The sequence below is a fragment of the Corvus cornix genome, chromosome 8 (genome assembly GCF_000738735.6).
Source record: "Corvus cornix cornix isolate S_Up_H32 chromosome 8, ASM73873v5, whole genome shotgun sequence".
Classification (NCBI taxonomy): domain Eukaryota; kingdom Metazoa; phylum Chordata; class Aves; order Passeriformes; family Corvidae; genus Corvus; species Corvus cornix.
Genome location: NC_046338.1, coordinates 5,794,020 through 5,806,212, shown reverse-complemented (window position 1 = coordinate 5,806,212; position 12,193 = coordinate 5,794,020). Strand labels below are relative to the sequence as shown.

At 43.3% G+C, this 12,193-nt stretch overlaps 1 protein-coding gene across 3 annotated transcripts in view; it reads right to left on the bottom strand.

Moving 5' to 3' along the window:
* Nucleotides 1-12,193, bottom strand: part of CC2D1B (coiled-coil and C2 domain containing 1B) — a 28,359-nt gene that overhangs the window by 10,772 nt on the left and 5,394 nt on the right. For 2 of the 3 annotated variants that reach the window (XM_039556468.1, XM_039556469.1), the window contains exons 4-14: nucleotides 11,168-11,283; nucleotides 10,276-10,395; nucleotides 9,032-9,169; nucleotides 6,802-7,057; nucleotides 6,175-6,299; nucleotides 5,973-6,048; nucleotides 4,721-4,831; nucleotides 4,267-4,397; nucleotides 3,930-4,002; nucleotides 1,670-1,782; nucleotides 728-896 (exon numbers count right to left, since the gene is read on the bottom strand). In XM_039556468.1, the coding sequence (XP_039412402.1) occupies nucleotides 728-896; nucleotides 1,670-1,782; nucleotides 3,930-4,002; nucleotides 4,267-4,397; nucleotides 4,721-4,831; nucleotides 5,973-6,048; nucleotides 6,175-6,299; nucleotides 6,802-7,057; nucleotides 9,032-9,169; nucleotides 10,276-10,395; nucleotides 11,168-11,283 (1,428 nt within the window). Of the gene's footprint in view, nucleotides 1-727; nucleotides 897-1,669; nucleotides 1,783-3,929; nucleotides 4,003-4,266; nucleotides 4,398-4,720; nucleotides 4,832-5,972; nucleotides 6,049-6,174; nucleotides 6,300-6,801; nucleotides 7,058-9,031; nucleotides 9,170-10,275; nucleotides 10,396-11,167; nucleotides 11,284-12,193 lie in introns of those variants that run through there. The other variant, XM_010408837.2, reaches the window with a different exon arrangement.

Sequence of the window (12,193 nt, the reverse complement as noted above, 5' to 3'; positions counted from 1 at the left end):
TTCCTATTAATGCCTGAGTCTCTTCTTTCCTTGCCAGAACAGTAAGAACAATGAGATTGCTTTACATTGTACCAGGTTAGTGCATCACTCAGCCAGGCAGTTCTACTTCATCCTGAGGGAACTACTCAGGGCAGAAGGGAAGGAGGATGGGATTACAGTCACAGCATCAGCGAGAGCCTGAGCACTGCCTGTGTGTGCCCAAATCACACTGTGAGGCGCTGGCTGTCCCTTACTATCTGTACAATTAATCTTGTACACACAACTGCTCGGTGACCTTAGCAAGAGGAAGAGTAGAGATTGATGAAGCCCTGCCTGCACTGCCAGCCTGAGATCCTTGGGTGAAGCACCAGGCAGAGAGCTCTGTCTGATGTAGGGAGCTCCATTAGATCAATGAATAATTCACACTGGCAACCCGTCCCCTTTAATGAGAGTATACGGAGAGTTCAGCTGTGAGCAGAGTTAAACATTATGAATCGATACACTTGTTACATCAAAATTAATTAAAAACCTAATCAGCCTTATAATTATACGTGCTGTCTCTGTGAAATAAAGCTGCATGGCTGCTCTGGGTCTGCCCTCCAGAACACACATATTGAGGCTCCTGTCAGAGGAAATCTATGACACACATTCACAGGCTCACACCTAAACTATAATGATTAAAGTCTTCACCAAACTAGAGCAAACAACTCGCACATGGAGCACTGGGAATGGTGATCCCTTCACTTACCAGCTGGAGGGAGATGATCCATTGACTCTGCCTTGTCCAGGGTGGAGGGTGATGCAGCTCGTTTCAGGTGCTCAGGAGAGCTCTCCTGAGCTGCAGCAGATGGAACTGGAGTTGGCTTAACAACCTGAGTTGGCTTCTTGGCAACTGGGGCCTGGGTCAGAGGCTCACTCTAGCAAAACAAAAAGAATTGCATAATAAATGCATAAAATCTATTCCACAGTTGAGGATGGCATCTCAAGCATCAACAACTGTGGTTATCACTCTCAGCCTTCTGGTATCCCTTCTGAGGGGAGCATAGCACTTCAGACAGCAAATTTTAACTTCTGGACATTTATGAGCCAGGCCAGGCCAGCAGTTAGTCAACCTATGAAAGCATTAACCCTCCACTATAGATGGAATGAAAGGAATGTTCAACAAGGCAGTGATCAAAAATCATCTAGGAATTCTCTCCATTAAAAGCTACTCCAGTTGAAAGCAAAAAAAATCATCAACCAAATCCAGAGAGAGGAAGAAATCAAACCAAAGGCTAAATGCTGGTGCAGCTGACAGCTGACAAAAAGCAGCAAGTGTTGAACATCCTGGGAAAGAACAAATACAGGAAGCTACTGGGATGCAGAATAAAAGTACAGATTTAAGAACTTAGAACAATGTAAAGGAGTGGTGAGGATCTGAAGTGTTTGCTTTGAAAATAAAATCTACATACAAGACAGCTATGAAAGAGCCAAACCCTGCACTCACAGACTCTGTAGGTACGGACTGTAATAACATCTCATCTCTCTGTCTCCCCTATACTATAAAGCAAACTGAAATTACTACTGAGATCAGACTTTTGGGAAATGTATTTCACCTCAGTACCATTACCTGGAAATCCAATGGCCTCATCTCTGCGTGCCACAAGAGATGGCAACTGAACTTTTACACATCCTACCAGGAAACACTAACCTCCTCCTCTTCATCATTCTCCTCCATGTTTGCCAGCTTGCTAGCACTCTCCAGAACAGCAGCGATTGTACTGCCACCATCCGTTGCTGCAACACCAGGAAGAGGGGGAAATCCTGTGAAGGAAAGGACACAGAAGAGAGAGTTGCATAAGCCCTATGGTATGTCTTCCATATTTCTTGTTTACTATAGATGTGTTTCTAGCCAAATATCTATTATCCAATATATTTTAGAACTCAGTCTAATTAGACTGAGGCCAAGGCCACAAAGCCATGCTACATCAAGTCTGAGTGGTGGATTTAAGATCAGATCTCTCACAGATACCCAGCTTAAGGGGATGATAGTAAAATCATGCAATAACTGAGCAGTTTTCCAAGCTGAGCAACTGGCAGCTAGCCAAGGAACCTCACAAACTCAAGACTTCAGTAGCAGAGATGCACCCAGAACCAGCAAAGAATTTAGTCTCATTTTCTGCCCTCTCACTTCTGCCTCACCTCAGCAGGCACACAGTCCAGCAGAAAATCAGTGCTACCCCCAGAGTAATAAACAATCCACTGCTGACAGCTGGGTAACACGCTCAGCCTCTGCTGAAAAGCTACTGCAATGCAGAGGTTGCAAACTAAGGCAGAATCACAGGAGTTAAATGAGAAGTGTATGAAGAATAATGCCCTTCATTGTTTTGTTATCCTTTTACAGATGGGAGGAAGGCTTGATGATAGAAGATAATCTCTCACTTCCACATGACCAGTTTAGTGTCAGCTTCAGAGTGACTTCAAAGTGCCAGCTTTAGTATCAGAACAGAGACCCAGAGCCACTACCATAAAATGTTTGCTAAGATTTCTCTCATTTAATATATAGCAAGTATTCTTGCTGCCAGTCTCATGAGAAGTGTTAAGAAACAGTGACTAAACTGCTTCTGAATGTAGAGATGGCTGCTACAGCACAAGTTTGAGGTACTCAGGCAGGAAGAACAGAGAATCCTGTGCTGCTGCCCCCTGTGCCATTTGATCCATTGCTCAGCAGCATTTCTGTTTCCAAAGAGTCCAAGGCTGGTACTCGTCACCACCCAGATGCCATGAAATGCACTGCTATCCCAAGGTAATTTCACTGCTGGTTTCAGTGACTGCCTGACAATTGCCTTCAATGTAACTCATCTGGCCTCTAAATGATGGCAGAAAAACACACAGCCAATGTGCAAGGACATTGAACAGTTCCCCATATTTCCAGAGGTATAAATATGGAGTACCTCACTCTTACAGAAACTGGTATTTACCAAGAAAGGGATCATGTTCTGGAAAAAGGGATGCTCAACTGCCTTTCAGGGACAGCTTCAAAGCAGAGAACCTCCAAAGCCACATGTGACCTGACAAAGCTGGCAGTGCCTACTTTACTATCACTGCAGTGCTTGCCACTGCCACATCTGACAGGGACAAAAATACCACAAGGTCCACCTCTATTCTCTAACTTAAAAAACCCAGGCACAGCTTGGCAGTGCTTCATGTATCCTTCAGAAGAACACATCAGGCCCAAGATAAAAGGAAAGATGTTTCCTAGGGGAGAAATGGTATCATGCAAATGAGAGGCAGAGCATTCACAGACGACCTTGCCCAAACTTTTCCAGACACAGCACTCTGCGTTCTGAAGAAGATAAACAGGACACAGTGTCTCAAGAAACAGGCTCAGCTGCTGCCTCTGTTACTGTCTCAGTGTGACCACGGGCATGATTTGCTTTATCTCTGCAGACTCTTACAGACCAGGAGAGCTGCAATACTGATTTGATGTTACAAGGTGTTTCAAAAAGATATTCATTAGATATAAAGTTCTGAGGCTCCTGGAAGGAATCAACAGTATGGGGGACATCAGGAAAATTTTTTTCACTTTTAAAAACCTCCTTCCAGCAAAGCTAAGAAGCCAATATAACCCAAGTTTAGTCTTTCCTCTAAGAGGGCTGACAGAGAGGACAGACAGGTAACCTTTCTAGCACCTGCCCATGGTTAAGTTGCTTAACTTTTCAAATACTGCCAATTTTAAGTTCCCATACTGTCAAACAGGCAGTCAATATGCAGGAATATTCACTTGAGTCGATGTTTGAGAGCATACTAATGAAAAGTTTCCCGATAGCATTGAACACCAAGGCCAGCCACTCACTGAGAAAAAGGAGGAGCTGCTCCACAGGATGAGGAGGCAATATTTGCGCAGCCCCTTCAGAGCCTAGCAGGTACACAAAAGTTCGGGTATTAGGATGTTCTACATTCACACTTACCAGGAGGAACAGGTAGCTCAGAAAAATTCACTTTTCTCCCTGCCTTATGGGCTCTTATGGCATCCTGGTATTGCTGCAATCAAAGGCACTCAGTAAGACATAAAATAGAGCTGACTATGAATTAGCAACCAGCATAAACATTGTACAAGACTCAGTATTTTACTACAATGTGTGCATTGTCTCTATGTCTTCCTCCGAATGCTTTCCAGCTTCCCCACTGGACCTCTTTCCAAACAGACAGACAATACACAAATTATTTCAACCTTGAAAAAGTCTTCAGCAAGAGGACTAACTCAAACAGCTATGCTGGATGCAAAGAGCCACACTTCAGTCTTACCTTGGCTATCCTCTCATGCATCCTGCCTTTCCGATCGTCCCCGCTGGCTTTAGCCTGAGCTGCTGCTGCTCTGTACTTCTCCAGCCGCTGCTGCAGCGCTTCCAGCACTGTCTTGGGCTGCTGCAGGGACTCTGCAAACCAGACACACAATGAAATGTCACATCATAAAGGTGCCCAAACACACAGGCTGCCTTCTCCTTCCCCTTCCTCACCTTCTCAGAGAACATCACAGCAAAGTTCCACTATGAACACTGCTGTTCTAAAGAAAGTTTATTAACTTTTACTTCCATCTCTGATCCAGAACAAAAGTAGATTGGATCAGCAGCAAACAATATGCAGGAACATTAGCTAGGTTTATTCAGTCCTGCTGCAGTACAGTGGGAGAGTTCAGACCTTAAAGTGCTTCCCAGCTGTGCTATTTTCAAGACTTACTAGAGAAATGCACTAGTCCTACCTGAAGCTTCTTGGGTCTGAGGTTCAGGTGTTGCAAGATCCTGGGAACTTCCCACCCGAGCTGGTACTTTTTGCTTGGATGCATCTTGTACGTGTCCTAAGCTTTCAAGATCTGCAAAGCAAGAAAAGCAGGAAGTTTCTCAGCATGTTCCATACACAGCAATTACTGCTGCATGTCACTCAGAAAACCATCAATTTGATCACGTCCTCTTCCTGAAAGCTTTTTGGCTTCCAAACAGTATCTCCATGGCTAGCTACGTCTAAGGTTCCCATTATTCACAGAACACACTTTATAAGAGAAAGTCTCAAATGCTGATTTAATTTAGGTTAAGGCTGCTTAAGTAGGAAAAAAGGGAAGTAAAAGTAGTTCAAGTATTCTAAGAATTCCCTCCCCAAAATATAACTTGGTATCTTGGCAGATGGAAAGAGTGAACAAGTCTGCTAATTGACTAAAATATTCTAGTAACAAAAGATGTGCTGGAAAAGGGAAGAAACTCATATCATCTAATCAGAAACTCCAGTTTCTGGTATTGTATAACACTCTGTATTTCAGAAAACGACAAGATTATTTGCTGCAAAAATCTTGCACTTTTTAAGGCAAGGTTATGCCCTGGGTGAAGTTTCTCTGCAATGCCATTTAGTGATCAGTAGCTTGATTCCTGAATCTTATGATTTACTGAAATAATCTGTCATTTAGTTTCTTAGAATAAAATAATCTACTAAAGTAAGTTGTTTAAAACACTGGGCTGCACAGATCAAGTATTAATTATTGGTGGGGATACTGCATCTACTTAAAAAAACACCCAATTCTCTCTTATCAGGACTGAGGTATCTTCAATATTGATAACTTGCTTTGAAAATTAGACTTCAGTGCACTGCAATCTGTTTGTTAATCTGAATGCTATAAACTTTAGCTGAAGCACATAACACCACCAAATATATTACAGTAAAATAAAAAAAAGTGCCATTATCCTTCTTTCCCTTCCACTTCAAATACTGGCTGCTATTACCTATACTTATAAAACCAGGAATATCAGACATCAATACTTGTTTGACCTTGTAATTCACAGAGAGTAACTTCAATATAAGTAATGATACCTCACTTCTCTCCGTTGGTCTTGATTAGACTGTGAACATCCAGTGAACCTCAGTCCTAAATGATCTCCAGTTCTTTTAATAGTTTTGCAATCAAATGCAGAATCATTCCATTACAACATAGACTTCTGAAAAGGTTTCCTTAAGACAAGCCTTACCCTGAGGCGATGGAGGCATATGCTGGAGGTCTATTGGCTGCCCACTGTCCAAAGCTTCCAACACCACATTAAATTTCTAACACAGAAAAAACAGAAGTTTTATTCTGGTCTGTCCAAGACTTGCCAGCTACCACAATAAGTATCTAATATTTAATGCATGTAGGTACAGCATAGGGTATTTCAGGATTTCTGGAGTGCATACCTTGCCTGTCTTCATGTATTCCTTTGCTTTCTCCAGGTCCCCTTGCTGCTTGGCTTTCAGAGCTGCTAATTTGTACTCCTTCTGCCTCATAAGTAGGATTGCTCGTGTGCTGCTGTGCTGGGGATCTGGGAGAATGAAACAATGCTGAGATTCACATAGAGCATGCAAGATTTGCATCCCTTGCTACATCCATCCATGCAAACTCACATTTGTCCCCTTTTGCTCTAAGTCACAACAGCCACTTTACAAATATCCTTTTTCCTCTTTAGTTAGGACTCTCCAGAAGTTCTACCTAACATTAACAATTCCACTTTTCCCAATTTAAAGAAAAAATATTAGGTCTTTAAGTCGGTATCTCAAAACTCTTTAAAGGCTGGAATTCCACCTGTCAAATAATGAAGGGGAAACTGAGGCACAGGAAAAGTTAAGGATACTGATCCAGTGCACAGAAGAGCTCTAAAACAACAGCTGATTCCACTGCCAGAAACTCAGCATTCCATGGACAACTCTGAGACACTCAGCAGGCAAATTCCAACACAAGCAGTGCTTTGCTACACAACACAAACATCAGGGAAGATGCACCACTAAAACAGGGCTGTAACTGCTTCTCCTCTCAGATCACAGTACCTGTTTCCACAGTAGGATCAGCACGACCTTGCAGAGACTCTGATTCCAAATGCTCCCTTGCCTCAGGAGAGGCCTTCTGCTCATCATCTGCAGCAGACTCAGCTTTATTCTCTGGTGAATCTCCTGAATTCTCTAGCTCTGCTCCCATGGCTTGAGGTACACAAGAAGAACTCTTTCCTGTTGCAACAGGAGGTGGCACTTCTTCCTCATTGATTTTTTTGCCTTTCTTCACTGCAGCCAGCATGGTTTCCAGTGTCTGGCACAGAAAGAACAACAGAGTCAATAGGCATTTTCATCAAACATAGTACTAGCATAAAATCATTAGAAGACAAATTCATCCCCTTATACATGACAGCATCTGTCACACACACCACCACACACTGCTGCCCTTCAGCTCCCTGTTTGTCTGCAAGGAGAACTTCAGTGCCAGTGGAAGGTGTCCAGTTACCAGAGCAACACAGTGAAAAGGCCTTGTTACCCAAACCAGGTAACTGCAGGTACCTCAGCACCCAGAATTATTGGAGAGCTGATGTGATCCACTCAGCTTTGTCACAGAGTCACCAAGAAGCCGTTTATACCAACTGTAGATGGATTCTGTGTGTCTTTAAAATATAATAAAATATGCTACTCTGAAATGTCACTGCCTACATGGATCCAGGGAAGGAAGGGGTCTGCAAACCTGTTCAATGCAATGAGAAAAGCCATTAAATACTAACAAATGAAATGGAGCTTCTGCTCACCACCCAGGATAAGAAGCTCTCACCATCTCTAACTTGGGTTAACTGCTGCTCACTTTTTTAAAACTCCTCCTCCACACCAAATACTACCTTCCTTGGTATTTTTATTTTTTAAATTTTATTTGAGGTTCAGACAAAAGACCACCATGCACTTCAAGCCAAAACAAAAGTTTTAGTTCTTTCATCTTCCACAGAAACTGAAATGGAAGCACAGAATGATAACAACAAAATCTCATCAGTGCCAGAATCACTGCTATTTTTTTTAGCCATGGAATTGTTTGACCTATTGAGTAAAAGTGGCAGAGATACTTTGAAATGACTGCATGTGAGATTGGGGTTCAGAACAGCAACCCACAGGCAGCTCCCTCTTCTCCACATGGGGGTGACAGACTGAATGCAAGTGGAATTAAACACTGAGCTTAAAGTTCACAGTTACAAGAACTACATACAAGAGAGAACTCCAGACCATTTGTTGACATGTCATTTTGCTAATTAAGCAGCTGTGAGCTGTGAAGTGAGATCTGGTCTATTACCCTTAGTTACACTGCTTAGGCACAGGGAAAACTCCCTACCCTGAGAAATAAAGGAAGTGGCACAATGCACTAAGATCATTACTGGATGGAATAGCTGGTTTGCCCAACCCTGTGGCTCCCAGAAAGGCCAGGTGGTTTCATGCACATTCCTGTCAGAGCTGCCAGGCAGTCAACACACACAGAGACTTTTTTATTGTGCTTTTCCTCCCCAGAGTTTGGCCTCAATTGTTCCCTTTGTACCCCGAGACACCTGGTACCCAGTGAGCTATTACATCCTCCCCCAGTGCACAGCCCTGAGCTGTACAGCTTTGCTGCTGCCTGAGGTGATGCAGGAGAGCAGCTGAAAGCAATGGGGAGAGAAAGGCCCTGCCCAGCAGTAAACAAGCACTGCAGCTCACTGCAAGCACGCCACCTGCCTGGAACCACGAGAGGCTGGAGAAACTGCTCTTTGCTGCAGTTTTTTATTGCTTGAATCAAAAATCCTGCTCTGTTCCTTTTCAAGCACAGCCAACACACACAGGGAAAGGCCACCTCCCTTTGTCTGACAGAAGTAAATGGAAGGTTAGTACCTAAGGGAATGCAGCAGTGATGAACTGCATGGTGTATGTGCTAGGAAAGCTCCTAAACTTTGCTTTAAGGTAACACTGAGCAGTCACCACAGGTCAAATTCATTTTCAGGCAGGTGGGTTTAACTTCAGCATGTACCACAAACCCTGCCTCCAGCTATCACCTGCCACATTCAACAGAAACAAAGCTGATGCACAAAAGGCAGCTGAAGCTACACTTTATCTGTGTGTTTGCCCTATCGGGTGGGTAGCCAGTAACAACAAACGTTTTTAAAGTAACACCAGGCAGAACAGGAAGATTTCACTCCTGTGTCAACAAACTCACACACCTGGGAAGACCACCCTCCAGAGAGCTGACTTTGCCTCCCCCTCACATCCCAAGATCCCAACTCACCTTTAGGCCTCTCTCGTATCGCCGTATTTTGGCACTTTCCCCGGACTCCTTCGCGTTAGAAATTGCCGTCCTGTAGTCAGCAATTCTCCCCTCAAGTGTCTGTTGTAGCTCACTGGTAACAGCAGGAAGTGAGGAGGTCTCAGAAAAAACAATAAAACAAATCAAGAAAACTTATTTCATCCAACTAGACGAGTTTTCCCACTGCACTGAAAAACAAACACTCCTCTTCTACACATACACTGCCGTGAATTGAGAGTGCAGCGAAGGAACAGCCCCTAAAACAGAGCAGCATTTGTGCTGTGCTAACGGCCCCTGGATCCACCTCTGGGCTCTCTCAAAAGCCTCACAGAGAAGAATGGGTGGAGAGACTTGGGAAACTCTCACTCACAGGGTAATTGGAGCCATGTGGTCAGAGAGTAGGTGAGGAGAACAGTAAAGTCTCTCAAACCCCCCACAACAGAGGGTGTGAAGAGGTATTTTTGCACAAATCTTGACTTATTCTTTTCTTATTTTCAAAACATGCTAGTTTGCTCCCTTCTGGGCTTCAGCCTGGTTTTACAAAAGCTCTTTTTCCTCCTGCTACAGCCTGGAATTAATTCAGTGACAAAGGCAGCCTAAGCAAAGTCATGAGCAGCTACTTACAAACTCTCCACAGCCACAGAGGCCCTGCAGATGGCTCCTGATGTAATTATTGCCATTATCTCTATAGAAACCCTCTCAATCCCGTTTACTAATGGGCCCAATGCACAAGGGCACTGGAATCTGTGGCACACAACAGAAACATGCAGTAACTGAATAAAGCATTTGACTGCATGAGGACTGACAAATTAAGCTGAGACAGATAATGCTACAGAGCAAAAATCCAAAAGTATGTCAGAGATGCTGAGTTATAACATGCCTCACAATTTCAGCACACTGCTCAATGCTCTTAGGAGGAATATATGAACTCTGGAAGCCTGAACTGCAGCCTGCATGGTCTTCTGTATAATGAGGGACAAGATATGTTTGACTCCAATTGTTTTGCCTTTTCAATTCCATGCTAACATCAAAATTCATCCTTGGAACAAAGCAAAAGGATCACCTGCATCAATATAGTACTGGTTTCCCCAGACAAAACAGCAATAGTGTAGTGTTTCCTTCCTTAGAAGACAAGGCCTCCCTAGATTCTTGATAATGACCCTCATAAAAGCCATGTGACAACAGTGATTCAGCAAAACTGTCAGAAACACGAAGTTCATTCCTACCTGTGATTGCAGTTCAAGTAGTTCATCTTCTGGTTCAGCTGGGGATGGCTCTGTTGCTGTCATTTCATCCTCACAGCTTTCTGTCTCACCTTCCTCCCCCAGAACTTCTTGTAACTCTGCCTAAAGTAAAAGCCAACAAAAGGCTTTTCCTCAAAATTTTCTCTGTCCTCAAAAGACAAATATAAAATCAAGTCTCAAGTTTCAAAAGCTTTGGATGAATCTTGAAACCCAGTGAAGAGTCTGAAGATATTTTATTCCAGCCTTGTCAAAATTTAATTTTCTTTTTTATTTTTAAATGAAACCATCTTCCATATATCACTGAAAAGCCACACTGCAGCCCAGCATGCAGCCCCAGGATCACCACACAAGTTTGTGGTTGGAGATCTGAAGCTGGAGAAGTTCAGAAAAGTCCTTTTACAAAGATTATGCAAACATAAATTTGAAATTTCCAAAAAGCCTCTACTAGCAATAGCAGTCAAAGCCACTGCTTAACACTCCTTCCCCTAAACCCTGCCAGTTAGATCACTCACTGAAACAACAAAGACTTTCCTGAGGTGTTCTCTCAGACCAAGCACTACTTGAAGCAGTAGCAAAATGGTGGCAGACATCACTTTAAGGAGACTGTCCCTGGCTGTCTTTCAGCAGCTGACATGGAATGGGATTCCTGCTCTTCCCTCAATTCTCTAAGACCCTCACACATATAAACATTAGGAAGCTCTCTTACTCTGGTGTGCAGGGGGATGGATCCTGCAAAGACTTGCATGTAATGGAATGCTTTTGCAATATTTTAGCTTCTCACCACAAAGTTAACAGACTTTTTTGCTAAATGCAGTTCTGTTAAAAAAAATACAAAAGGTACATACTAAAACTTTTTGCTAACAGTTATGCATACCAACAGGTCTGTATCTTTCTCCAAGTCTTCATCATCTGCATCTTCCTCCTCTTCTTCATTCAGGTCCTTCATACACTCTGCAGCCATCTTTTCAATATGATCCATGGGCAGAGGAGCTGTAAAAGGAAATCCCAAGGAGCCATAAACCCTAAAGAACAGTTATGCAGGCACTGGGTACAAATCCTAAAGGAGCTGCTACCAGCTGAAAGGGAGCAGTGCCCTCCTGTCCTGTGTCCCGTTTACTGCACAGTGTCATAGATAACTGGGAGTATATTGATGGATAAAGGGCAAAGACTGGGAAGTGAGCATCCAGGAAAAGCAGCACTGGTGTTTCTGTGAGTGACAGTCAAGGCAGGCAGTAAGACACTTGCACATTTTCTGCACTGCTGTCTCATGATGATGAGATTCAGCCTTTTCCAAATTTTTCTTGGCTCCTTCATTTTGCAATTTTGCTTCTGGTCGTCATCCTGAAAACTCTACTTAACTCCTCACTGCTGAGTTCTCATCTGTGTTTCATCCTGTGCCAACCACATCTTCCCAACTTCCTCCACATGCTCTCAAAGGTGAGGCTGTTTGCCCACAAATCCCAACTGTCCACGTAAATGCCTCTGATACTTCCCTATGCAGACACATGACTGTGACTCACCAGTGGCAGTAAAGGCTGCAGAAAATACAGATCTCCAGGACAGAGCTTTACAGTCAATTCAAACAGATCCCATTCACTCCCTGCATTTGCTGAAACAGCTGAAAATTAACCCAGGTACAAAGTTGTTTCTGTTCAAATAATCTAATTTACCCTGTCAGTGCTTCAGTACTTGTATCAAACATGTTGCTCATAGATTTGACCCTTAGCAGGTCCTATTCAAAGGCAACTGGCTGTACAGAAAACCCCAGCAGACACAAAAAATCTAATCAAGCCTCCTCAGATGGCTTTTCAGCTCTAATCCAGTGCAGCAAGGTGAGGCCACAATTTCAAATACGTTGAGTGGCTGCCCAGCTGGCACTTATCAGAGAGAGCAGGGATCT